At 42.4% G+C, this 25,486-nt stretch overlaps 4 protein-coding genes across 5 annotated transcripts in view; all 4 read right to left on the reverse strand.

The window, feature by feature from the left end:
* Positions 1-942: 942 nt before the first annotated feature.
* On the reverse strand, positions 943-3,502 carry LOC132452913 (B-cell receptor CD22-like). Its single transcript, XM_060045747.1, has 7 exons — positions 3,463-3,502; positions 3,073-3,333; positions 2,532-2,786; positions 2,309-2,411; positions 2,175-2,235; positions 1,190-1,425; positions 943-1,081 (listed from the first exon to the last, which is right to left on the reverse strand). The coding sequence occupies exons 1-7, from the start codon at positions 3,500-3,502 to the stop codon at positions 1,009-1,011; spliced, it is 1,029 nt and encodes a 342-aa protein (XP_059901730.1). The 3' UTR covers positions 943-1,008.
* LOC132452914 (B-cell receptor CD22-like) lies at positions 3,432-11,001 on the reverse strand. Its single transcript, XM_060045748.1, has 6 exons — positions 10,964-11,001; positions 10,221-10,314; positions 9,370-9,430; positions 4,411-4,626; positions 3,998-4,264; positions 3,432-3,863 (listed from the first exon to the last, which is right to left on the reverse strand). The coding sequence occupies exons 1-6, from the start codon at positions 10,999-11,001 to the stop codon at positions 3,574-3,576; spliced, it is 966 nt and encodes a 321-aa protein (XP_059901731.1). The 3' UTR covers positions 3,432-3,573.
* A 2,266-nt stretch (positions 11,002-13,267) lies between these two features.
* LOC132452626 (B-cell receptor CD22-like) lies at positions 13,268-15,640 on the reverse strand. Its single transcript, XM_060045326.1, has 6 exons — positions 15,390-15,640; positions 14,896-15,150; positions 14,673-14,775; positions 14,539-14,599; positions 13,514-13,749; positions 13,268-13,405 (listed from the first exon to the last, which is right to left on the reverse strand). Exons 1-6 carry the CDS (start codon positions 15,601-15,603, stop codon positions 13,333-13,335), a joined length of 942 nt encoding a protein of 313 aa, XP_059901309.1. The 5' UTR covers positions 15,604-15,640; the 3' UTR covers positions 13,268-13,332.
* Positions 15,641-20,596: 4,956 nt separating this feature from the next.
* LOC132452621 (B-cell receptor CD22-like) overlaps positions 20,597-25,486 on the reverse strand; it is a 37,813-nt gene continuing 32,923 nt past the window's right edge. For both annotated transcript variants that reach the window (XM_060045311.1, XM_060045310.1), the window contains 2 exons: positions 21,683-21,903; positions 20,597-21,575 (listed from right to left, as the gene is read on the reverse strand). In XM_060045311.1, the coding sequence (XP_059901294.1) occupies positions 21,527-21,575; positions 21,683-21,903 (270 nt within the window). In that variant the 3' untranslated portion in view covers positions 20,597-21,526. The remainder of the gene's footprint in view (positions 21,576-21,682; positions 21,904-25,486) is intronic.

Here is a 25,486-nt window from a genome sequence, read left to right on the forward strand (position 1 = left end):
GCGCTGTGTAATTTATGATTTTATGTAAAGATAATGTCATGATTTCTGTTATATTGTGTTTGTTTATCTGTATAGTTTTCAAGGTAAAGTTGGAGGAAAAGTCTTCAATAAAACAAGTTGCAAGGAAACCAATTGTGTCTGCCCAGTGCTCCTGGTCATCAGGGAGTATAGTAAAAGCCACCTGGGTGGCGTGCACTAACAGACATTGCTTTATACAGTAAATGATTTCATGCTTAATTGGTTCTCACATTTCTTTGTTATTCATTTGTGGAAAGCTATAGACAGTGGCAATTCTGCAAAATAATGTTTAAGTGCAGCCAGGAGATGGCTAAGATGGTAAGCTAACCAAGCCAGGCAGGCATTGTCCCTTAAAGGGGACATATTATACAACCAGGTGTGAGTGTGATTAGCCTTACAAGCCGTTTCGAAAATCTGCCCCATATGACATCACTAGTGGGCGTGTCCACCTAGATCTGTGCTGGATAGAGCAGTCTAACAGCCTACCCAGTGGATTGAAGTAAACGTTGCTCATCTATCCAACACAGATCTAGATGGACACGCCCACTAGTGATGTCATATGGGGCAGATTTTCAAAACGGCTTGTAAGGCTGATCACACTCACACCTGGTGGTATAATATGTTCCCTTTAAGACCTCCGCTCACAGGTGCAGTACATCCTGGTAACCAGCAGATGGTACCGCTAAGACCTCCCCTCACAGGTGCAGTACATCCTGGTAACCAGCAGGTGGTAGCGATGAAGCAGAGCTATATCCTCAAGAGCAAGAGGCCCTGGATAAAATGTGGCCTCGCTGGGGCCATCACAAGTGGAACAGACACAATTAAGTAAATAAGTCAAATAAATCAGGTCAGGAATGAGCTATAGTGGCAAGTATTCATTCCATGTAATTCATTTCCATAGGACATGCAACCAGCATATTGTCCTGTTAAACTAAATGGATGAGACACTCTACCTAGTACCACTATTTAAATCCTGCTGCCACAACTGTTTCAATATCTGGGGTGTTTTTTGACGGTGCTGTACAACTCTGAAATGTCTGCCGCCTCTGTCTGGTCACTCTCTCTGAAAAGAAGACAGAACTTCAGTCACCCTGTGAAACAGACCAATTGGGTTGATAAAGTCTGAAAACAAGAGTCTATTTCCTCTTTAGAAATACCAAGAGAAGCTTACCCAGGGACAGCGTTTGGTCTCTTAATGTTGACCACAGAATAAAAGACAGCATCTGCTTGGTCTGATTGGACATTAGGGCCAACCCAACAGCGAGGAACTTCCTGGTTCTCTGAACGAGAGGTATGGATGCTGGCATAGTGATGGTCATCCTGCTCTTCTATTGGTTCTGTCTGTGCTGCAGGAGCCAAGTGATTGGTCAGAGTTGAGACGTTTTCATACAGAGGACCTGGTAGTGGCTATCGGGAGCAAGGACAAAAGAATACATTTAGAAAACAGTTTGCACTTCCTGAAGACAGTCCTGAAGGTCTTGCTTTTCTGGTTCATCGAGAGACCATTGGTGGTGACTAGTGGTCCCATCATGAAGGCTGCTGTAAGCCTCACTCACTTACTGCAAGCTTTTCACCATCTGTTGAGCTCCTAAAACCATTTTTTATCTCTGAACAACATCTTAATTTAAAAAAAAAAAAATAGACGTCAGTGCTTCCCAGATTCCCCAGTCTTGCCATTCTGCTCACTGGCAGAAATCTCCCCAGATCTCCCCCTGGATCTCACCCTTTAAGCAAACATGACTTTGTAAAGTTGTGACTCTTAAATCCGAGACTGATTGTTCTACTATGTCATGTCCTCGTCAATGAATGTATATTTCTGAGCAACACTTTGATGAGTCCAAGACAGCGGACATCAATCTACTACGGATTGATGTGGAAGTGGAGGAACCAGAGACGTCGGAGAACCCGACACAGTCGTTTGAGATTCATAATATGGTCTGGGGATCACTGCCGCGGGGCACCACACGGGTACTGTAATGTACCGTCTCTCGTAGCGATAGGGCTGGGGCAACAGAGATGGACAGTCACTCAGGAAACAACTAGAAGTCTCTTGTGTGGCCACAGGGTCTCGGTGTGGTGTGTTGTGGACTCAGGGTATTTCCATTGTGTGTCTTAGTAAAGGATGGGTTAGTAATAAATGGCTTCCTGCGTCTCACCTCCTCCACAGTATCTGGCCTTCCTCCCTGTCCACATGCTTTACTGGAGGCCCTCTTTCTTCTGGAGAAGAGAACAGAGAGGTGAAGAAGCAACAGGACAAATGAAGGAATGTGAAACGAGGAAGATATCTTACCTCATCCAGAGGAAGACGAGGAGGAGTACGGTGGCCAGTAGGACAGCAATGGTTGTTACAGCTACCATTGCTCGATGAGAAGATGATGATGATGATGATGTCACTGGAACATAGTCAGTTGATTTCAAACACCGTTGGCAAAATGCAACATAAATAGGCAAATGTTTAACTGTGGGCCTCAGACTATTTAAAAGGTGTGTGTTTCTTTTAAATTAGAAATTACCTTGGATTAACAAAAAGGTAGCATTATGAAGTCCGATTGCATTATGGGCTTGGCAGTAATAGTTTCCTCCATGCTCAGATGTGATATTAGTGATGGTGTAGTTCTGTCCTGATTCTCTCACTGAGTCTTGATGTTCCCTGAACCAGGTATAGTTAGCTACTGGGTTGGCATCACTGCTGCAGCTCAGAGTCACTGAACTGCCCTCCTCTATTTCACCAGAGGGACTCACGGTCACTGAGGGGGTCTTTGGAGCATCTGTTAGGAACACAAAATAACAATATCCATCCTTAAGTTATGAAACTGCAATCAGAATAATCATGGATTGAATATATATAGTGCTTTTTTAGACACTCAAAGATGCTTTACAGTGAAGGGGGACCTCACTAACCACCACCAGTGTGTAGCACCCACTTTGGTATACTAGTATAATAAGTGAGTCAATGTTGTTTACAGGCAAGCAGTAATACATGAATATCAGCTCTACATTTTAAAGACAAGATATAGAAATGATGTTAACACATTAGTCCGATATTCAACTCACACTGGACATCCATGAATAGCAAGTTCGAGCTCAGTTGTCCATATTTGTTCCCTGCGTGACAGCGGTACGTTCCTCTGTCTTCAGGGCGGACTAAGGGGAAGGTATGAGGTTGACTTGGTCCCCAGAGGAGAGGTTGGTTGTTCTTGAACCAGGTGTAGTTAGCTACTGGGTTGGCATCACTGCTGCAGCTCAGAGTCACTGAACTGCCCCACTCTATTTCACCAGAGGGACTCACGGTCACCGAGGGGGTCTTTGGAGCGTCTGTCAGGGACACCAAATAACCATATCAATCCTTAAGTTATGAAACTGAAATAATAATAATCATGGATTGAATTCAGGTATTGCTTTTCTAGACACTCAAAGATGCTATACAGTGAAGGGGGACCTCACTAACCACCACCAGTGTGTACAAGTATAATAAGTGATTCATAGTTGTTTACAGGCAAGCAGTAATACATTAATACCAGCTCTGCATTTTAAAGACAAGATATAGAAAAGATGTTAACATATTAGTCCGATATTCAACTCACACTTGACATCCATGAATAGCAAGTTCGAGCGAAGTAGTCCATATTTGTTCTCTGCTTGACAGCGGTACGTTCCTCTGTCTTCAGGGCGGACTGAGGGGAAGGTATGAGGTTGACTTGGTTCCCAGAGCAGAGATTGGTTGTTCTTGAACCAGGTGTACTCAGCTGCTGGGTTGGCATCACTGCTGCAGCTCAGAGTCACTGAACTGCCCTCCTCTATTTCACCAGAGGGACTTGATAACACAGATATGTGTTTAGGCCCATCTGGAGACACATAGAAACATGTAAAATAATATGCACATTTAAATTCATGACAGTATTAATGAAAATGAAGATCCCATTGTGGTGAGGTTTGGGTTCACAATTAATGTTGAAGTTTGGGATTGTGTTTTACTCACATTTTACGTTAATAGAGATGAAAAAACATTTATCCCCTAGCTTATTCTGAGTGTCACAGCGATATCGTCCAGAGTCGGAAGATAGGATCCACCTAAAGATGAGCTGTTGTCCCTGGTTCATGAACCTGGAGGAACCATCTCTATTAACCTTGAACCAGGTGTAGTTAGCTGCTGGGTTGGCATCACTGCTGCAGCTCAGAGTCACTGAACTGCCCTCCTCTATTTCACCAGAGGGACTCACGGTCACTGAGGGGGTCTTTGGAGCATCTGTTAACAGTGAACCTTTAATTAACTACATAAAATGCCAGGGTTTTTTGGCCCATTCATAGAATATTCATGTAGTTCTTTCCCCTAAAAACCTAAAAGGTTGTCTGCATCTGGTATCATGTCAGTGTACTGTGGAGTGGACTTACACACTAAAGGAGAGTGTTGATGTTCATATCCTTCAACAGCACATGAATAGCTGTATCCAGACTGAATGTAGATCCAGTAGTTCATTCCCTGTAGTACATACTGTCCATTCCTGAACCAGATGTAGTGAGGGTCACCAGCTAGACCACACATGCTGTGACACTCCAGCTTTGCCTTGGTAGGGTAAGGAAAGGAGACTTTCACCTGGAGGTCTGGGTCTGAGAACAATTTAAACACAATTATACTCAATAATAAATATTATTGAGTATAATAACACAACACACACACACACACACACACACACACACACACACACACACACACACACACACACACACACACACACACACACACACACACACACACCATAGTTTACCTGTTACAGATAATGTCACTCCAGGGTCACCAGTATATTCCCCACCGGGTTGGTTTGTTGTGAACCTAAACTTGTAGACATCAGAGTCACTCTGTCTCAGGTCTCTGATTCTCAGTGTACATGTTCCATGACATCTGGCCCCGGTACAGTTGACCTCTCCACAGCTGGATTCAACATGACCTGTATACTCATTATCATGTTCCAGAACAACAGGCTGATAGTTTGATGCTTTAGTGAACCACAGTGGTTTGACTGTGTTAGGGCGGTACTGTACGTTGTCAGGGTATTCATAAATGCAGCTGAAGTCAACCGTTGCTCCTCTTAAAGCACAGACATTACTAGATGAGTAAGTAACCGTCCATTCATCATTACCCTGAAGCGCTGTGAAAAAACAAACACATCTCATTGAGAATGAACAAGACACAGAGGTTCACCTGATGAACAGATCGGAAGATAAATAAAGAGATGGAGGCTGGTGGGTGGAGATGGAAACTACAGATACATGCTGACCACTGAGCTGTGAGAGGAACGCTGCAGAACATCATGTGACACTAGAGGAGTAGCCAGGGGGGTATAGAGTTCAATCCACCCCTGGAATGCAAAATGTATTGGACATATTATACTACACTAACTGAATAACATACACTAGCAGTTCATGAATCATGGTAGCGTTTAGTCTCTGTGTTTAGTCTCTAAAGTCCTCGGCCCTTTAGTCTATGTGCTTCTGTTGGGGCAATGCGACTACAAGCTTTGAAATTACTTAGATGTGGAGGCAAGAAATATAGAGTAGATGAGGGGAGGAGAGGAGACAAGTTGAGGACAAGGAGTTGAAGTGGGAATAGTGGCAAGGAGAGGAAAAGAGTGGAGACAAGGAAAAGGGAGGAGTAGAGACAAGAAGGAGGAGAGGAGAGAAGACAATGAGAGGAGAGCAGGAGAGAGAGAGGACATGAGATGGCATGCAGCGTCTACCATATACTATATGTGTCAATCAGAATTTTAACGTTGCAAAAGATTTCATGTCTCAATCATCATTAATAGAATAAATGGGGGAACAACAGTAGCTTTTGACATGTATGTTTTTTCCAATAGTATGAAAGTAACTAAATAAACCCTTCGATGATGTATATATTTTATTGTCTAGCAACCAGGAAATACCCAACAGATCTGAAATGAGTATTGTTATCCTAAAACCAATATTATCACTACAAGTGGCTGTATACAACTTGCAGTGAAGTGGTATTTTCCAAGTACTAATGAACCATAACTGAAGTATGTAATGTGGACCGTTCTCCATTATAGTGCTCTGTAAACCAAACACAGCATTCTAGAGGGTGATTCTTTAATGTTCTATTAACTATAATTCTATCTTCAACATGCTGGGGTTTCACCCTCTCCTCGTTCCAGTTGCTTGGTTGTCATGTTATTGAAACAGTTCAACTAAATGTTAACAACATAAATTAACCAACCTGGTACTGACAGAAGGAAAAATAGAAATCCTCTTGCTGCTGATCTTAAATTCATAGTGAGTCCTCTCTTCTCTCACTCTGTTGTTCTGGGGGATTCTTAATCAGACTTGCACGTAGAAAATACAATGAAAGTAATTGCAAGGAAAAATCTCTGAATTATATTTGTTATCAATAGATAAAAGTTAAAGTTTACTGTAGAGGAGGATGCTGGTCTGACATCTAGTCTGCGGTCCCAGTTCATGCAGTGAGCTGAACAGAAACCAAAACAGCATTGAAAGACTTCCTCCGCTTCACACCTTCACACGCAGCACAATGAACAGAAGCCTGGTAACTACTGCCATATAATCACCTCTAGACTTTTAGAATCTTCGGTCCTTCTCCACCTTACTCACATATGTGCATGCAGGCAGGTGAACACACATACACATACACACAGATTTACAAACACACACACAGATATGCAAGCACAAACACACACACACAAACACGTGAATCATAGTGTTTTGTAGTTTCCCCTTAAGTCTAGTCTGGTTACTTGTGAGTCTTGATTCTAACAGGGTTTCTATCCCCAGGATATGGGGCAGCACAATTCTAGAGAATACTCATGTGTTCGCTTGTGAAGTGATGATTTATTTTTTAAATAATAATTTCTCCTTTTTTTTCCCACATTGAACATTTCTATCATCAGACAATCATACAGTAAAGCATCCCCAATATCCTCCCCCCCTGGTGGTGAATCTAAAATGAGCGTCTATGATTTTGGAGTGTAGGAGCTCTATAAGCGCCTGTGGGTCAAGCTAGCTAGCCAGCCGGCCGGTAACACACACAGACCTCTCTCCAACCTCTCTGAGCAGACGCCGGACGACGATGGAGAGGAAAAGCACGCCAACAACTGTATGAAATGTAATCTAATGAATAAACGGGAGCAGTATGTAAGTAGTATTTTTTTTTTTTTTAAATAGACGTTACATATTATTATTTTTAACGGCAGCAAACAATCATCCAGCGTATTGTCCTGTTTCAACTGAATGAATGAGACACTATATTTAATCCCACTATTTAAATCCTGCTGCCGGTACTGGTTCCTCCCATCTCCATCTGGTCCTGGTCCCTGAAAGAAGACAGAGGAGATATGAACTTCAGTCTCCCTGTAAAGCAGATCCATTGGGTTGATTAAGTCTCAAAACAGTCTATTTTGACCACAGAGTAAAGGACCTCATCTGTGTGGTCTGATTGGACACCGGAGCCAACCCAACAGCCACAGCGCATCAGTCACTTCCTGATATTCTGAGAGAGAGGCGTGGCTGCTGGCATAGTGATGGCCATCCTGCTCAAAGCTGAGACGTTTACATACACAGGAACAGGAAGCTGATAGGGAGTGAGGACAGAAGAGTACATTTAGAAAACACTTTACACTTCCTGAAGACAGTCCTGAAGGTCATGTGTTTCTGGTTCATCTAGAGACCCTTGGTGGTGACTAGTGGTCCCGGCATGCAGGCTGCTGGAGGCCTCACTTCAAGTCCTTCCTGCAAGGTCTATCTTTCAACACCATCTTCATCCCATCGCCTCATCCTGTTCACTGGCAGAAGCCTCATCAGATTCCAAGTTTTTCCTCAAGATGTCACGGTAGTTCTCAGACTACAATTCCCCCTAGACCTCAGCCTAGAACTCACCCTAAATCTCACACTAGATCTCACCCTTATAGCAAACATCACTTTGTCAAGTCATGACTCTTAAATCCGAGACTATAATAATGAATTCCACTGAGGTTTATCAGTGGAAAAGCGCAGATGACCTGACCATGTTGCTGATGCACCATGGCAATGTGGCACAGCAAGCAACCAGGAGCTGTTCTATTATAAATATCATACATATGGTTTAGCTTCAGCTGGTTCACATGATGCCCCTGGAGGAGACTGGCATTTTTAAACTCCTGGGGTCCTATAAGGGTTCTTGGGGAGGCATTTAAGGCGTATCTGATTGCATTGTTTAGTATTAACTGCAATCTATTTTTTTGGTTTTTGTGATAAACCAGTGTACCATACTTCAATCATAATGGCAGTGAATAAAGGCTATAAGCCACAGTTTTTTAACTCTGAAATTAAATTATTTAGAGTGGCAGCAGAAGAATGGTAACCAGGTCACCAGATATAATTTGTTGATTGTCGCTCCAAGATAAGGGACATTAGGTTTGGATGTGATGCTACTTCTTCCAGGATCTTACTCTTACAAGTTCCTTGAACTTGTGCTTCAGGCCAAACTAAAGTGATTCTGTTGTACCCAGATGTAGAGACAGCTGTAGAGGCCAGTTCATTCTCTAATGCGTCCTACTGATTCCTCACCTGTTACCAGTAAGGCTTCCGCATAAAGAAGCAACTTGACCTCAACTGCCCCTATCATGACATTGATATGAATCACATATGAAACAGGGCAAAGGATTTATCCCTGGGGGATCCCACAAGTCAACTCTTTGGCCATTGATACATTCTCTCTGACCTGGCCCACCATTATCTAACTATCAAATACCATTTAAACCTCTCTATTGATGTGTCCCTTTGACCTGAACATTATCAATTAAAGTCGTGATGTGTACTGAATGAAAAGCCTTGAGTTCATGAACAGGACCACTCCAGTGTAATTGTCACTAATGCTTACCATCTTTATATCATAATAAACGAGGTAATGGTCAATGACAACTGGTTGACCATTCCAAGGGTAACTACAAGAGAGCTTGTTCGTGTTTTCATATGTGTTTAAAAATCGCCAAGTAAGATACACTTTCCTGGCCTGTAAAAACATTGTGACTGTAACATCAGTTTCTGTTTGGGAAATCAATAGGACACTCGTACTAAAAGGGAGGTTGTTCTAGGCAGTCAAATGTCAACATAAGTTATCTCCAATGTTTGGAATGTTCTAAATCTAGAATCTAGGAATGTTCCAAATCTACACACTGGGATGTACAGTATCTCCTAGCTACTGGTCTAGAGCAACAGAGAAGGACAGTTACTAAGGAAACGATTAGAAGTCTCTGTTGTGGTCTTGTGTTGAGGCCTCAGGGTATTTCCACTGTGTGTCTTAGTAAAGGATGGGTTAGTAATAAATGGCTTCCTGTGTCTCACCTCCTCCGCGGTATCTGGCCTTCCTCCCTGTCACCATGCTTTGCTGGAGGCCCTCGTTCTTCTGGAGAAGAAAAGGAAAGGATGAAGAAGCAACAGGAGAAGTGAAGGAATGGAAAACAAGAAAGAGAGAATATATCACCTCATCCAGAGGAGGACGAGGAGAAGTTCAGTGGCCAGTAGGACAACGATTATTCTTACAGCTACTGATGTTGTCAAAGGTTACAAGAGAGTGGAGACGAGGAGGAGCAGAGTTAAGGAGACAAATAGAGGAGAGCAGATAAGGAAACGAGAGGGGGCCAGAAGAGGGCGAGGAGAGCTGGAGAGAGGAAGGAGAGAGGTAGGAAGTGTCTACCATATCACTGAATCAGAATTCCAACATAGCAGCAAAAGATTGATATGTCATGTCTAAATCATAATTTTTTGAATAAATAAACATTTTGATTTGAACATCTATTTTTCTCAAAATGTCTTAAACTGACTTAATTAACTCTCCGATGATGTAAATAGTGGAGGTTTTCCTAGCAAACAGGAATTGCCCAACATAGCTCAATGCAAACACATATTCTTTCAAATAGGGTACTTTGATCCAAAACAAACACAGTATTCACACTACAAGAGGCTCCATAAAACTTGCAGTGAAGGGAGATTTTCCAATGACTAATGAACCATAATTGAAAAATATAAAGTCGACCGTTCTCTATTATAGTGATGTTTCACAAAACACAGCGATCTAGAGGTTGATTCTTCTATCTTCAACATGCTGAAGTTTCACCCTCCTCGTTCCAGTCGCTTGGTTGTCATGTTATTGAAACTAAATGTTCACAATGTAAATGAACCAACCTGGTACTGACCGAAGGAAAGCTATCCTTGGATAGCTTCCTCTCAAAGGCTTCTTCCAGGCGGTCTTCCCATGGGACGGTCAGCTCCAGCAGCACTTCTTGCTTGCTGGACTCAGACACAAGGACAATGTCTGGTCACAGGGTGGTGACTGCAATGTGGCCGGCGAAACTTCAGCTGATGCTCAAGATCCACCAGCAGCTGCCAGTCTTTTGCAGAGGTTAGGATTCATGCACATGTTCCTCCGGCAAGGGTTTACTGGTCCCCAGCTCTGACAAAGGTGATAGTTTTCTTGGAGGGTCGGAACCGTTTTGCCAACACAAGTCCTTAGCTGATGACTTCAGCGATGGTCTTAAGAACCTGATCATGCCTCCAGCGGTACCGTCTATCTCCAAGTACCCTGGTGCAGCAGCTGAGGATTTGTTCAAGGGTTCCTCGCTTGGAACACAACGGGCATGCAGATGTCTCGGCTAAGCCCCATGTGTGCAGGTTTGTTGTGCTTGGAAGCACGTTATATAATGCCTGGATGAGGAATTTAATGCGGTGAGGCTGGGCTTTCCACAGCTCAGCCCAAGTTACTTTCCTATCAACCCCGTTCTCCCATCTTGTCCAAGCTCCCTGTTGCTTCATTCCGTATGTGTTTGTTATTTTCCTGTATTTTGTTCTGCTTATTTGACTCTCTGTGCGCGGTGTAATTTATGATTTTATGTAAGGCAAGGCAAGGCAAGGCAATTTATTTATATAGCGCATTTCATACTCCAGGTAGACACAATGTGCTTTACACAGCTGAGGCATTACCTCAAATTGAATTACACAAGTAAGAAACATATCACACGTATAAAACATATCACAGTAATAGTACAAGTAGACAGCATATCGCAATAGCAGTAATAAAAAGATAAAAAGGAGGGATTAAATTGATGAATAAAATAAATTAAAAACAGGAAAATGCCATGGAGAAGAGGGTGGTCTTCAATTGCGTTTGAAAATTGGCAATGGTTGGAGCATTCTTAACGTGATCAGGGAGTTTGTTCCAAATCTGGACTGCATGGTAGCTGAAAGCAGCTTCACCCTGTTTGGTGCGAGTATATGGTATGCATAATACCTGGCTTTTCTGTGGCCTGAGAGGCCTGAGGGGGATGTAAAATGTAAACATGTCAGATATATATGTTGGCCCCATCCCATGTAATGCTTTAAAAACCAGTAGCAGTACTTTAAAATGTATTCTAAAATAAACTGGCAGCCAATGCAAGGACTTCAGTATAGGGGTGATATGCTCTCTTTTTCTGGTCTTTGTTAACACTCGTGATGCAGCATTTTGAACTAATTGAAGTTGTTTAATGGTCTTTTTTGGGAGTCCTGTGAAGAGACCGTTGCAGTAGTCTAGCCGGCTTGAAATAAAAGCATGGACAAGCTTTTCCAGGTCAGACTGGGACATAAGGTCTCTCAGCTTGGCAATATTTTTCAGGTGATAAAAAGATGTCCTAGTTACAGCTCTCATATGCTTGTCGAAGTTGAGGTCGCTATCAATTATGACTCCAAGGTTTCTGACCTTAGTCCTAACTTCAAACCCCTTTGCCCTAAAAAGTGTAGCCATTTTGTCTTTTTTTTTTTTTTTTGTAAAGATAATGTCATGATTTCTGTTATACTGTGTTTGTTTATCTGTATAGTTTTCAAGGTAAAGTTGGAGGAAAGTCTTCAATAAAACAAGTTGCAAGGAAACCAATTGTGTCTGCCCAGTGCTCCTGGTCATCAGGGAGTCTAGTAAAAGCCACCTGGGTGGCGTGCACTAACAGACATTGCTTTATACAGTAAATGATTTAATTCTTAATTGGTTCTCATTGATCTCACTTGTTCTAATATATAGCCTCAGTTGAATATTTAAGAGTAATGAATCAGATAAGGAGGAGACGTCGGGCATTCAATAATAAGTTCTCTTGTGGGGCTCATACCTCTCCGATTGGTCTCATGAGAGTCTCAGACTCGTCTCAAGTTCTTCTCTTTACTATAAGACATGAATGACATCAGAGGAAGACAATGTTGAGATCTCCTCGTTTTATACTACTTCTCAAATATTGATATGAAATTCATATCTCATATCAACCTCCTGTGTCTTAAAAAAGTATACTTTCTCATCTCTTTTTCGTCGTTTTATTGCTCCTCAGCGAATATATACTGGCTAAGACTATTGAAAACATAAACGTCTACTTAATGTAATGGTGTGGTACGTCTACCTCTAGATCCCATTTAAAGCACAGAGAAGTAGAAAACAGCATTGTAGGCCTACACAAGACTACCCAACATATCTCCAATTTACAGCCACATATACCCCAACATCAATTTGAGCCTCACACTCGGTATGGTTGAACATTTCTTTGTTATTCATTTGTGGAAAGCTATAGACAGAGGCAATTCTATGCAAAATAATGTTTAAGTGCAGCCAGGAGATGGCTAAGATGGTAAGCTAACCAAGCCAGGCAGGTATTGTCCCTTAAAGGGGACATATTATACAACCAGGTGTGAGTGTGATTAGCCTTACAAGCCGTTTCGAAAATCTGCCGCATATGACATCACTAGTGGGCGTGTCCACCTAGATCTGTGCTGGATAGAGCAGTCTAACAGCCTACACAGTGGACTGAAGTAAACGTTGCTCATCTATCCAACACAGATCTAGATGGACACGCCCACTAGTGATGTCATATGGGGCAGATTTTCAAAACGGCTTGTAAGGCTGATCACACTCACACCTGGTGGCATAATATGTTCCCTTTAAGACCTCCGCTCACAGGTGCAGTACATCCTGGTAACCAGCAGACGGTACCGCTAAGGCCTCACAGGTGCAGTACATCTTGGTAACCAGCAGGTGATAGCGATGAAGCAGAGCTATATCCTCAAGAGCAAGAGGCCCTGGATAAAATGTGGCCTCGCTGGGGCCATCACAAGTGGAACAGACACAATCAAGTAAATAAGTCAAATAAATCAGGTCATGAATGAGCTATAGTGGCAAGTATTCATTCCATGTAATTCATTTCCATAGGACATGCAGCCAGCGTATTGTCCTGTTAAACTAAATGGATGGGACACTCTACCTAGCACCACTATTTAAATCCTGCTGCCACAACTCTTTCAATATCTGGGGTGTTTTTTGACGGTGCTGTACAACTCTGAGGTTTCTGCCGCCTCTGTCTGGTTACTCTGTCTGAAAAGAAGACAGAACTTCAGTCACCCTGTGAAACAGACCAATTGGGTTGATAAAGTCAGAAAACAAGAGTCTATTCCCTCTTTAGAAATACCAAGACAAGCTTACCCAGGGACAGCGTTTAGTCTCTTAATGTTGACCACAGAATAAAAGACAGCATCTGCTTGGTCTGATTGGACATTAGGGCCAACCCAACAGCGAGGTACTTCCTGGTTCTCTGAACGAAAGGTATGGATGCTGGCATAGTGATGGTCATCCTGCTCTTCTATTGGTTCTCTCTTTGCTGCAGGAGCCAAGTGATTGGTCAGAGCTGAGACGTTTTCATACAGAGGACCTGGTAGTGGCTATCGGGAACAAGGAGAGAAGAATACATTTAGAAAACAGTTTACACTTCCTGAAGACAGTCCTGAAGGTCTTGCTTTTCTGGTTAATCTAGAGACCATTGGTGGTGACTAGTGGTCCCATCATGAAGGCTGCTGTAAGCCTCACTCACTCACTGCAAGCTTTTCACCATCTGTTGAGCTCCTAAAACCATTTTTATCTCTCAAAGTCAGTGCTTCAATTCCCCAGTCTTGCCATTCTGCTCACTGGCAGAAATCTCCCCAGATCTCCCCCTGGATCTCACCCTTTAAGCAAACATGACTTTGTAAAGTTGTGACTCTTAAATCCGAGACTGATTGTTCTACTATGTCATGTCCTCGTCAATGAATGTATATTTCTGAGCAACTCTTTGATGAGTCCAAGACAGCGGGCAGCAGGCAGCGGGGCTCCTGTGGGAAACAATCACCGGCAACAATTACGTAAAACCCTTTCTCCTCCATGTGGCGGTTCAGTCTACTACGGATTGATGTGGAAGTGGAAGAACCAGAGACGTCCGAGAACCCGACGCAGTCGTTTGAGATTCATAATATGGTCTGGGGACCACCGCCGCGGGGCACCACACGGGTAATGTAATGTACAGTCTCTCGTAGCGATAGGGCTAAGGCAACAGAGATGGACAGTCACTCAGGAAACAACTAGAAGTCTCTTGTGTGGCCACAGGGTCTCGGTGTGGTGTGCTGTGGCCGCAGGGTATTTCCATTGTTTTTCTTAGTAAAGGATGGGTTAGTAATAAATGGCTTCCTGTGTCTCACCTCCTCCACGGTATCTGGCCTTCCACCCTGTCCACATGCTTTACTCGAGGCCCTCTTTCTTCTAGAGAAGAGAACAGAGAGGTGAAGGAGCAACAGGACAAATGAAGGAATGTGAAACTAGGAAGATATCTTACCTCATCCAGAGGAAGACGAGGAGGAGTATGGTGGCCAGTAGGAAAGCAATGGTGGGTACAGCTACCATTGCTGGATGTGATGATGATGATGATGATGATGTCACTGGAACATAGTCAGTTGATTTCAAACACCGATGGCAAAATGCAACATAAATAGGCAAATGTTTAACTGTTTGTCTCAGACTATTTAAAAGGTGTGTGTTCCTTTTAAATTAGAAATTACCTTTAATTATCAAAAAGGTGGAGTTTTGATGTCCGATTGCATTATGAGCTTGGCAGTAATAGTTTCCCCCAAGCTCAGATGTGATGTTAGTGATGGTGTAGTTCTGTCCTGTTTCCTTCACTGAGTCTTCATGTTCCTTGAACCAGGTGTAGGTAGCTGCTGGGTTGGCATCACTGCTGCAGCTCAGAGTCACTGAACTGCCCTCCTCTATTTCACCAGAGGGACTCACGGTCACTGAGGGGGTCTTTGGAGCGTCTGTTATAAACACAAATGATCAGTATTCTTCCTGAAGTTAAGAAAACCATGTTTAGCATTAACTGCAATGCAAATATGTTACAAAATGTTTTTTATACTGATAAACTACTACTACATTTTAATGAGTTAAATGAGTAAAAGTATTTTACAGGCATGCAGCAATAGATGAATACCAGTTTTACATTTTGAATACTATATATAGATACGATTTTTACATATTAGACAGATATTCAACTCACACTGGACATCCATGATTATCGAGTTAGAGCTCAGATGTCCATATTTGTTCTCTGCGTGACAGCGATACGTTCCTCTGTCTTCAGGGCGGACTGAGGGGAAGGTAAGAGGTTGACTTAGTCCCCAGAGCAGAGGTTGGTTGTTCTTGAACCAGGTGTACTCAGCTGCTGGGTTGGCATCACTGCTGCAGCTCAGAGTCACTGAACGGCCCTGCATTATTTCACGAGGTGGACTTGAATATACATATGTGTGTTTAGGCCCATCTGGAGACGTAAAGAAACATGTAAAAACAGCATGTACATTTATTTTCATGACAGTATTAATGGTAACGGAAGGTTTGTGGGTTTATTGCACGATGAATTTACTGATGACTAATGTGGACAAAATTCATATATATATTTTATAACATCTGTAATATGATGTTAAATATATGTTGTACTCACATATCACGGTTATATCGATGGACTCAGATTTTGTCCTTAGCTCAGTCTGAACTAGACAGTAGTATTGTCCAGAGTCTGCAGACAGGATGCTTTTAAAGACGAGATGTGGTCCAACTCCTTGCTTCATCTCCCTGGAGGAATGAGCTGAAATAACCTTGAACCAGGTGTACTCAGCTGCTGGGTTTGCATCACTGCTGCAGCTCAGAGTCACTGAACTGCCCTCCTCTATCTCACCAGAGGGACTCACGGTCACTGAGGGGGTCTTTGGAGCGTCTGTTAACAGTTACATTTCATTAACCATATTCATTAACGGCAGTTTGAATCCATCTACCGATAGTGAAGAATGTATTTAGGCTACGTGTGTGTGTGTGTGTGTGTGTGTGTGTGTGTGTGTGTGTGTGTGTGTGTGTGTGTGTGTGTGTGTGTGTGTGTGTGTGTGTTTTTTTTTGTGTCTGTTTGTGTTTGTGTGTGCGTGTGTATGTATGTATGTATGTATGTATGTATGTATATTTACATTTAGGGCATTTAGCAGACGCTTTTATCCAAAGCGACTTACAATAAGTACATTTGTCATAAGAAGTGAAACAATATATCGCTGTCGGTACAGTAAAGATGTTCATAGAACCAAGTGCAAGTACTAACACTCGCTAGGCTAACAAATTACCCCTATACAGCAGTGATAGCAGCTACTACAGATGCTACACATATGTAAGTATGACCTTGCGTATTGCTGAGAGCTGAGGATGTGCAGTGTTGACCTATTTGGACACACAACACGTTCAACATTAACACACTTTGAACCAAACTGTGCAGCAGCGGGGCGGGGCTTCAGGGCTCTGCAGTTCGCTTGGTCACTGTACTTGGATGCTGGATACACAACCGTTATATTAGTCGAACAATAACTAGAAGTGTCTCTGTATGTCTGCATATCCTTCGATCAACTTCTCTTTTCGTGTTACGGAGAACACAGAAAGTGCCGTGTCGAGGGTGAAGTATCTTAAAGGAGTGACGTTGGATAAAGCTGCTAGCAGCAATACAGGAGGCCAAGCGATCGGCCCGTTCAGCAGAGGCTCCTTTGAACGGGCTCTGCACTAGTTCATGGTAACTTGTAGTTCTGTACCCTAAAGGGTCCATTACATCTGGTATCATGTCAGTGTACGGTAGAGGGGACTTACACACTAAAGGAGAGTGGAGACGTTCGTATCCTTCAACAGCATGAGAAGCTGTCTCCAGACTGAATGTAGGCCCAGTACTTCACTCCCTGTCCTACATTGTCTCCATTCCTGAACCAGATGTAGGGAGGGTCACCAGCTAGACCAGGGGTCCCCAACCTTTTCCGCATCAAGGACCGGTATGATTCTCCAAATAGTTTCACGGACCGGGGGGGGGGCGGGGTGGGGGTGGGGGGGTGGTTGGGTTATGTTGCACAGAGGTTGCCAAAAATGCAAACATGTTATATGCAATCTAACAACTGCATATAGACTTATGGCATGTAAAAGAGTGACAGTATTGCGAAGTAAATTGAGTTTATTAAGTGTGCATGCATTTTGCATGAATTAAAAAAAAAAAAACACAATTTTTTCTAGTCATGTCGTAGCCTCGTTAACCTACGGCCCGGTAAGGAATGTCCCGCGGCCCGGTACCGGTCCGCGGCCCGGTGGTTGGGGACCGCTGAGCTAGACCACACATACTGTGACACTCCAGCTCTGCCCCGGTAGGACTGGTAGGGTGAGGAAAGGACACCTTCCACTGGAGGTCTGGGTGTGAGAACAAGTTATATAAAAAAAAGTGTACGATAAGAAAACACACACACAAACACACATGCACACAAAAAACGTACACACACACACACACACACACACACATTTTTACACAAAAACACACACACATCTTATACACATGCACAAACATACAAGCAAACACACACACACACACACACACACATACATTAGACTCATCATAGTTTATCTGTTACAGATAACGTCACTCCAGGGTCACCAGTATATTCCCCTCCTGGTTGGTTTGTTGTGAACCTAAACTTGTAGACAGCAGAGTCACTCTGTCTCAGGTCTCTGATTCTCAGGGTACATGTTCCATGACATCTGGACCCGGTACAGCTGACCTCTCCACAGCTGTGTTCTGACTGTACAATAAGCTTTGTCATTAATCAGATGTAGAGACAAGGAAGATAGATTAGAGGAGGTGAGGAGAGGAGAAGAGGAAAGGATTGGAGACATGGAGAGGAAGAGGGAATAGTGGTAAGACAGAAGGAAAAGAGAGGAGTAGAGACGAGTAGAAGGAGAGGAGAGCATGAGAGAGCTAAGGAGATGGCATGCAGTGTCTACCTTATCATTGAATCTGAGTTCTAACATTGCAGCAGAATTCATGCCTAAATCATCATTAATAGAATAAATAGGGGTAAAACAGTAGCTTTCGACATTTAACTCTTTTCAAAAAGTCGAAAATTAACTAATCTAACCCCATGATGTATATCGTTCAAGATCGTCTAGCAACCAGGAAAGTATTGATATCTAAAGAACAGTACCATCAATTCAAGAGGCTGTCTACAACCTGCAACAAAGTGGTATTTTACAATAACTGAAACATATAAAGTGGACCGTTCTCTGTTCTCGTGGTCTGTTTAACCAAACACAGCGTTCTAGATGGTGGTTCTTTAATGTTCTGTTTACTGCTATTCTATCGTCAACATGCTGTGGTTTCTCTCTCTCCTCCTTCCAGTTGCTTGGTTGTCATGTTATTGAAACAGTTATATGTTAACGATGTAAATGAACCAACCTGGTACTGATAGAAGGAAAGCTAGAAATCATCTTTCTGCTGATCTATTCATAGTGAGTCCTCTCCTCTCTCACTATGTTGTTCTGGGAGATATGTAAACACACCATAATGAAGAAACAAATAAACAATTAAAAACGACATACAAGCAAAACTCTATGAATAAGATTCATTAACCATAGCAATACAAGTTAGTGTAGAGGAGGAAGCTGGTCTGACTTCTAGTCTTTGGTTCCATTTTATGCAGTGACCTCAACAGAAACCAAACAGCATTGAAAGACTTCCTTCCTCTTCACACCATGATTCGCAGAAGGAACATAAGCCTGGTCACTACTGGGCCTATAAAATCAACCTTTTAGACCACAAAGAAAGATACAAAGCTTCTTCTTCTTTCACCTTCTGCTTTTAAAAATATTTGTTTTATTCTTCTGTCCTTCTGCTCCTTACTCACACACAATCAGGCAGGTAAACACACATGCACACATACAAACACACTCACCCACACACAAAGACAAACACACAAACACACACACACAGACACACAGACACAGACACTGTGGCACCCCGGCTGGCTGAGAGGCTGGTTCAAACAGGAAGTAGGCACGGTTGAGGCGGGCATAAAGCCGTTCACAGCTTTATGCCCGCCGTTTAATTTAAGATTAATTAAATATAGATGGATAGACCAATAGGCCTATTTATTCATATATATTATAAAAAGGCCTATTGGACTATCAATATCTAAGGACGTTTTATTATACTGACGCACATGTATTTATTCTGTTCAATGAGATGTTAACTGATAACATAGGCTTTTGGTTATGGTAGCAGCCATATTGACAATGGCTGACTGCCAAAGTTTGACTAAAAGAGCAAAAACATATCAGACCGCGGAGAGAATCGAACACACACCCTCTTGATTATTAACCTAGCGTCACTAACACTTGTACCACTGGCTTCCAAAATTTACACTTATATTAAAGTATATTACTCTATTACGAAGAACTGTACATAATATACCTTATTAGGCTTAATGACATTTAACAAAACAAATAGGCTATAGGCCTATATAAAATACATTATTTGAATATGCCCCAAATTACAACTAATATATCATTCTATAACGAAGAACTTTGTACATAATATACCTTATTAGGCTTAATGACATTTAACAAACAAATAGGCTATGTATAATATATAAAATACATTATTTGAATACGCCCCAAATTACAACTAATATATTTTATTGATACTGATAGAGCAACGATTTCATCATTTACTTCAATAGAAAAATATTAAAATAATATTAGGAATAAAGAGCTGTAGGTAGCTTTCGCCAGAGAGCATGACTTTCTGGTAGGTTCAACTGTTGCAAAAATCCATTAATAACATGCAAATTAACTGATTAACGACCGCCCATAGACTTTGAGCCAGACGAGCGACCAATGCGACCTACGTCGCAACGCACCTCGGTCGCCACTCAGAGAGCTCAGCCCTACTGCGGAAAAGGGAGACGGGCTGGCTTGTTATTCTGTGCATGTAAATGTAATATTTGTAAATAAAATTGTTTCAAAAGTATTTGCCGTATCATGTTTAAAGTGTAATACTTTCATTGCATCACAATATGCCAGAAGAGATACAAAAAGCAATCCCAAAGGAATCCCATTTTGCTGCAAAAATCATAAAAGTAGTGTTCATTGGTAAAGATTATATTGCTGAATAAAACGTGTGAGTATCATAAACTTGTGTTTGCCACAAAGCATATTTTCTGCAATAATCCAAAATCCAATGGAAAAACCCATTGGCTTGTTGTCAAAGGAACCCAGGGCGCGGCTCACTTCCGGGTTCTCAGGAAGATGCTAACTTCCGGGTTCCCAGGGCGACGCTCACTTCTGGGTTGGCCAACATACGTCATCCCTCCACAACTCTATATACTGTAAAAACACATGTTCAAGTTGAATGATAATGCATAAATGTAGTCTTTATTCTGCCATAGTATTTATTGAAAAGTTAAGTTTAATCTATAATATAAGTCTTTTTGGCCATGGATCCAGATCTGTTCAGGATAATTTCAGCACCTCGGACAACAGCGCAGGGTTGCCAGGTCCTGCAAACAACGTCCTGCCCACATACTGTTCAAAATCCACCCAAAATGTCCTAGAAGCAGCCCAAATTAAAAGATGTTTCATTTTGGCCAATGTTTTGAAAGTAATAATATTTCTATTTTTTTGTTGTTGTAGCAGCGAAATGCATTGTGTTTGTGTGTGTGTGTGTCCACTGCCCCACCCCGCCCATCCTCTGGTGTTTAATAGTTCTGACTGAGTTTTCATAAAGATTATAGAATACATAATACACCCCAACTGTTTCTGTGGTGGGATTTGAAAGTACCAAAGAAAACCGTGTCTTTGAGGTTTACACCCGTGACTCTGTTTTCAAAACAGCCCAATTTAGCGAGAAAACCGTGAAGCTTGCAACCCTGCATCACCGTCACCTTCACCGTACTAACAGCGATGGGAAGTCTCCAAATAATTATAATTTTGGAATTGATGCATTTTATAACCAGGAAATGTCCTTGTTGGTTGTGCTTTCTTCAGGCGCCTCCACAGCGCCAAGAGCGGATACTGTAGGTATAACACGCCATTTTACTTTGAAATGCGACGTAATCCAGTGTTCACGAAGACGTACACGGTCAACGTATGCTTTTGGCGACTGGGTTGGTGGAACATACACAATCAAGTCAAATAAGTCCAATCAATCAGATCATTTATGAGCAGTGGTGGCAAGTATTCCGTCCAGGTAATTAAGCGCCATAGGATGCAGCGAGCGTATTGTGCCGTTAAACTAGACTCTCTACCTAGTTCCACTATTTAAATATTGCTGCAACAACTGGTTCAATATCTGAGGTATTATTTGATGGTGCTGTAGAACTCTGGGGTTTCTGCCGGGTCACTTTCTCTGAAAAGAAGACAGAACTTCAGTCACCCTGTGAAACAGATCCATTGGGTCGATAAAGTCTCAAAACATAGTCTATTTCTTCTTTAGAAATACCAAGAGAAGCTTACCCAGGGACAGCGTTGACCCTTTGAATGTTGACCAGAGAGTAAAAGACAGCAGTCTTGACTGATTGGCCACCGGAGCCAGGCACTTCCTGCTCCTCGGACACAGAGGTGTCGATGCTGGCATAGTGATGGTCATCCAGCTCTTCTATTGGTTCTCTCTGTGCTGCAGTGTCTGAGCGATTGGTCAGAGCTGAGACGTTGTCATACACAGGAACAGGAAGTAGCTGATGTGGATTGAGAACAGAAGAGTACATTGGGTTGACAAATACTTAACAATTCCTTAAGACAGTCCTGAAGGTCATGTGCTTCTGGTTTATTTAGAGACCCTTGGTTGTGACTACTGGTCCCATCATGCAGGCTGCTGTAGGCCTCACTTCAAGACCTTCCTGCAAGTTTTCCTCCAACTGTTGATCTCCTAAAACTGTTTTGTTTCAACAACATTAATTTGCCTCTTTAAAACAAAATAAGACATCCCAAACTGATAACTGATGGAATTCAGTTGACGTTTCGCTTCAAAGATGAACACATCAAACATAGTGTATGGTGCCATGTCAAAACAGCCACAGAGAAAGCATACAAAGAAAACTGATGATCATGGACCACAGTTTGGGTTTGGTTTGATTGTGTTTGGGTCAGGTTACAAAACATAGAATTCCCGGAACTGCCGCTCTACTCCAGCTGGTGTCCATTGGTCACATCAGCGTTGGCCGCACTCAGCGCAATGGGAAACACTTGCAACGGAGGGGGAGGAACAGTCACGGGACCTCAGTGTGAGTCGTTTAAAGAGTCTTTTGCAAAACGCGAGTCTATGCAGAAGAGAGGGCGCACCCTAGCACCCCCCACCCCCTGGATGTTCTCAGAACAGCCTTTGAAGGATCTCTAGACGCTGATCGAGGAGGTTTCCTCGATCAGCGTGAAAAACAATGTACTTCGTCAGACACAGGTGCGGGTCCGGTCGGACGCCTGAACTTTGCGGGCGGTCGCGGGTTTTACGATTGTGACCGAGACTTCTCCGGTGCTCCGGAACTGCTGAATAACGTGGAGATGGTGGCCATGGTGGAAAAGGGATTGGGGGAAGCAACTTTGGCTTTGACTCTATGAAGTTAAGATTGAACCGCGACTTCAGATCGATGTGGTAGGGACCAGAGACGTCTGAGAACCTGACGAAGTTCGTTATTCGTAATATCATCCGGAGGCACACACAGTTTTTGGCGTGATATTATATAATATAGTATATATTATATATTATATATTATATTCAGTGTTGGGTAGTAACGGAATACATGTACCGCCGTTACGTATTCAGAAGGCAAATTATAACTGTATTCCGTTACAGTTACATAAAACATAAAAATTACGATGCATTTAACACATTCAGCACCAGGATGAGGGAGAAGGAGTTCGACCGGTCCGCAACTGTATGAAACAAATGAATATCACAACGAGTGCAGCCCGCTGGATATCAATGATTATTTACTTTCGCAGACGCTTTCCCCCACTTTTTGGGCCCTATTTTAACGGTCTGAAACGCAAGTGAGAAGCACCAAGCGCAAGTAGCTTTGTGGGCGGTTCTATGGCTATGTTCCTATTTTACCGGCGCAAAAATGACTCTTGCGCCCGGCGCAAATTTAAAAAGAGTTGGTCTGAAGTAGCCTAATTACCCGTAGGTGTGATTTGGGCATTACGTGCAATAAACCAATGAGAGTGCCAGCTCCCATCCCCTTTAAGAGCCATGAGCGTATTTTAATCTGACGAGTTGATATTCTGACAGTCTCCGATGAGACAGATGCACATGAATTTCAAGCTTCAAATGGCTCAGTTTATGGCCAAATAATATGGCCTAATTCACACATGGAATAAGGTTCTCAAGTCCTCAAATAAATTTCGGGAAAGAAAACTTAACACACATATGATATGCGGCAACTATGGTTCTATTTAATAATATACGCAATACATTATAAACATTGTTTCTTACCAGTATTGTATGCATTATCGTTATTGACTTTAGTTTGCGTGTGTTTAAACAGATGGACGCACACACGCACGCATTCATTAATTATATTACACATACACACATGCGCGCCGGAATTCATTCATTCTTTTTAACACTCACTCGCGGCAAAACAATGTTTTCTCACGATCAAATACTCATCAATCCTAAAAGTTATGGGCATGTACAGGATGTCTGTGTCAAGAAAATATGTGTTTGCTGTACGGTGTTTGCAGATGCATTGATTTAAAAGTACAACTTATTACCTCTGTATCAGCTGTTCTTTCCCAAAAGAATTACCAATAATGTGTGGCTAGGTAGATGAGAGAAGCAAAGTGTATGCACAAGGTGCACAAGCAACATTATGCATGCGCCCTTAAAATAGCATCTGAACAACGCGCCACTGACTTTAAACCAGGTATTTCCTGGTTTGTGGCGCAAGTGATTTATGAAACTGCGAAATAGCACCAGGGAACGTTTGCGCCAGAACACGCCTCCTCCTTTCACCGAACCGCCCCTTGGGGTGCAAGATCATTCCCTAATTTACCGACGCGTGGCGCAGGAGGGAAAAGAACGCTCTGCGCCAGTTGCAAACTAGCAACGATACATGCGCCAGTGAGAAAGTCAATTGCGCCGGATGCAAGATAGGGCTTTATCTATACCCCGCCCCAGACCTTTTTTGTCCAATGATTGAACAATCTTTGATTGTTCAATTGATTGTGCTCTCTCTCTCTCTCTCTCTCTCTCTCTCTCTCTCTCTCTCTCTCTCTCTCTCTCTCTCTCTCTCTCTCTCTCTCTCTCTCTCTCTCTCTCTCTCTCTCTCTCTCTCTCTCTCTCTGTGATTTTATAGGCAACGCCTATGCACTTAGCTCAGTGAAAAAAATGTAAGATGTAATAGCAAATATCTTTCGCATAAACATACCTTTCAAGTCTTTGTTCCTCTACAGCTAATTATAAAATATAGTACACTTTCAGGGTGACTTCGGCCTAACACATTCAGCCAGTATGAAAAGAAGAACACACCATAATAGGCCTGTTTAGTAAGCAGGATTTGATGCTGCATTCCTACACTTATAAAATGCAATTCAATGTGGAAGTAAACCAAGTATTCAGAATACAATACTCAGATTGAGTGATGTAACGGAATAGGTTAAAAATTATGTTTTTTGGCATGTATTCTGTAACTGGATACATTTAAAAAATATCCTTCCCAACACTGATTATATTATATAATTTAGATATAAAGCTCCAGGTCTCCCGCCGGAGCTCCCGGAGTGTTCTAGAATATCTTAAAGAACACGTCCAAAAGCTGTGTGCGCCACCGGATGGTATTATGAATAAACAACTGCGTCTCTGGTACTACGTCATTGCTTCTTTAGCGCTTGTGTGATCTACCGGTCACATGGTAATGTCAAAATCCATACCGTAGCGCAAATTCACGCCGGACTAACGCGTTATTAAGTAACGCGTTACAGTTACGACGTTACTTTTGCGGTGACGAGCACTGTAACTAATTACTTTGTCAAAATCAGTAACGCGTTTATCGTTACTGCGATTTAAACAGGCTTGTTACTCGTTACTTCACGTGCATAACCCAGGACTACAGTTTCCGTGGTTGACGTGAAGCGGACGTGAGTCACGTGACACAGCGACACACAAGTAAATTAATTAAAACAATGGCGGCAGTCGACGACAGTCCAGGCGTTGTATTTGTCTCATGGAAATATGCACATTATTTTTCCTTTCTGACGGTAAAAGACACAAGGAATATTTTGGTGACCTGTCATCGATGTGGAGGTTCTAAAACTCTAGCCACA

This window comes from Gadus macrocephalus, chromosome 23, assembly GCF_031168955.1.
Source record: "Gadus macrocephalus chromosome 23, ASM3116895v1".
Taxonomy (NCBI): domain Eukaryota; kingdom Metazoa; phylum Chordata; class Actinopteri; order Gadiformes; family Gadidae; genus Gadus; species Gadus macrocephalus.

Coding starts and splice junctions, on each gene's coding strand:
- LOC132452626 (XM_060045326.1), bottom strand. CDS start 15,603: ATGCAGGGCCGTTCAGTGACTCTGAGCTGCAGCAGTGATGCCAACCCA. Junction 14,600..14,672: donor CTCGTCTTCCTCTGGATGAG/GTAAGATATCTT, acceptor TCTCTTCTCTAG/AAGAAAGAGGGCCTCGAGTA. Junction 13,750..14,538: donor GGCCAGATACCGTGGAGGAG/GTGAGACACAGG, acceptor TGTTCCCGATAG/CCACTACCAGGTCCTCTGTA.
- LOC132452913 (XM_060045747.1), bottom strand. CDS start 3,502: ATGAATCACTTATTATACTTGTACACACTGGTGGTGGTTA. Junction 2,412..2,531: donor TACCTTTTTGTTAATCCAAG/GTAATTTCTAAT, acceptor ACTATGTTCCAG/TGACATCATCATCATCATCA. Junction 1,082..1,189: donor AGACCAAACGCTGTCCCTGG/GTAAGCTTCTCT, acceptor TCTTCTTTTCAG/AGAGAGTGACCAGACAGAGG.
- LOC132452914 (XM_060045748.1), bottom strand. CDS start 11,001: ATGCCTCAGCTGTGTAAAGCACATTGTGTCTACCTGGA. Junction 9,431..10,220: donor CCAAGGATAGCTTTCCTTCG/GTCAGTACCAGG, acceptor TTTCTTCTCCAG/AAGAACGAGGGCCTCCAGCA. Junction 4,627..9,369: donor GGCCAGATACCGCGGAGGAG/GTGAGACACAGG, acceptor AATTGTTCTCAG/ACCCAGACCTCCAGGTGAAA.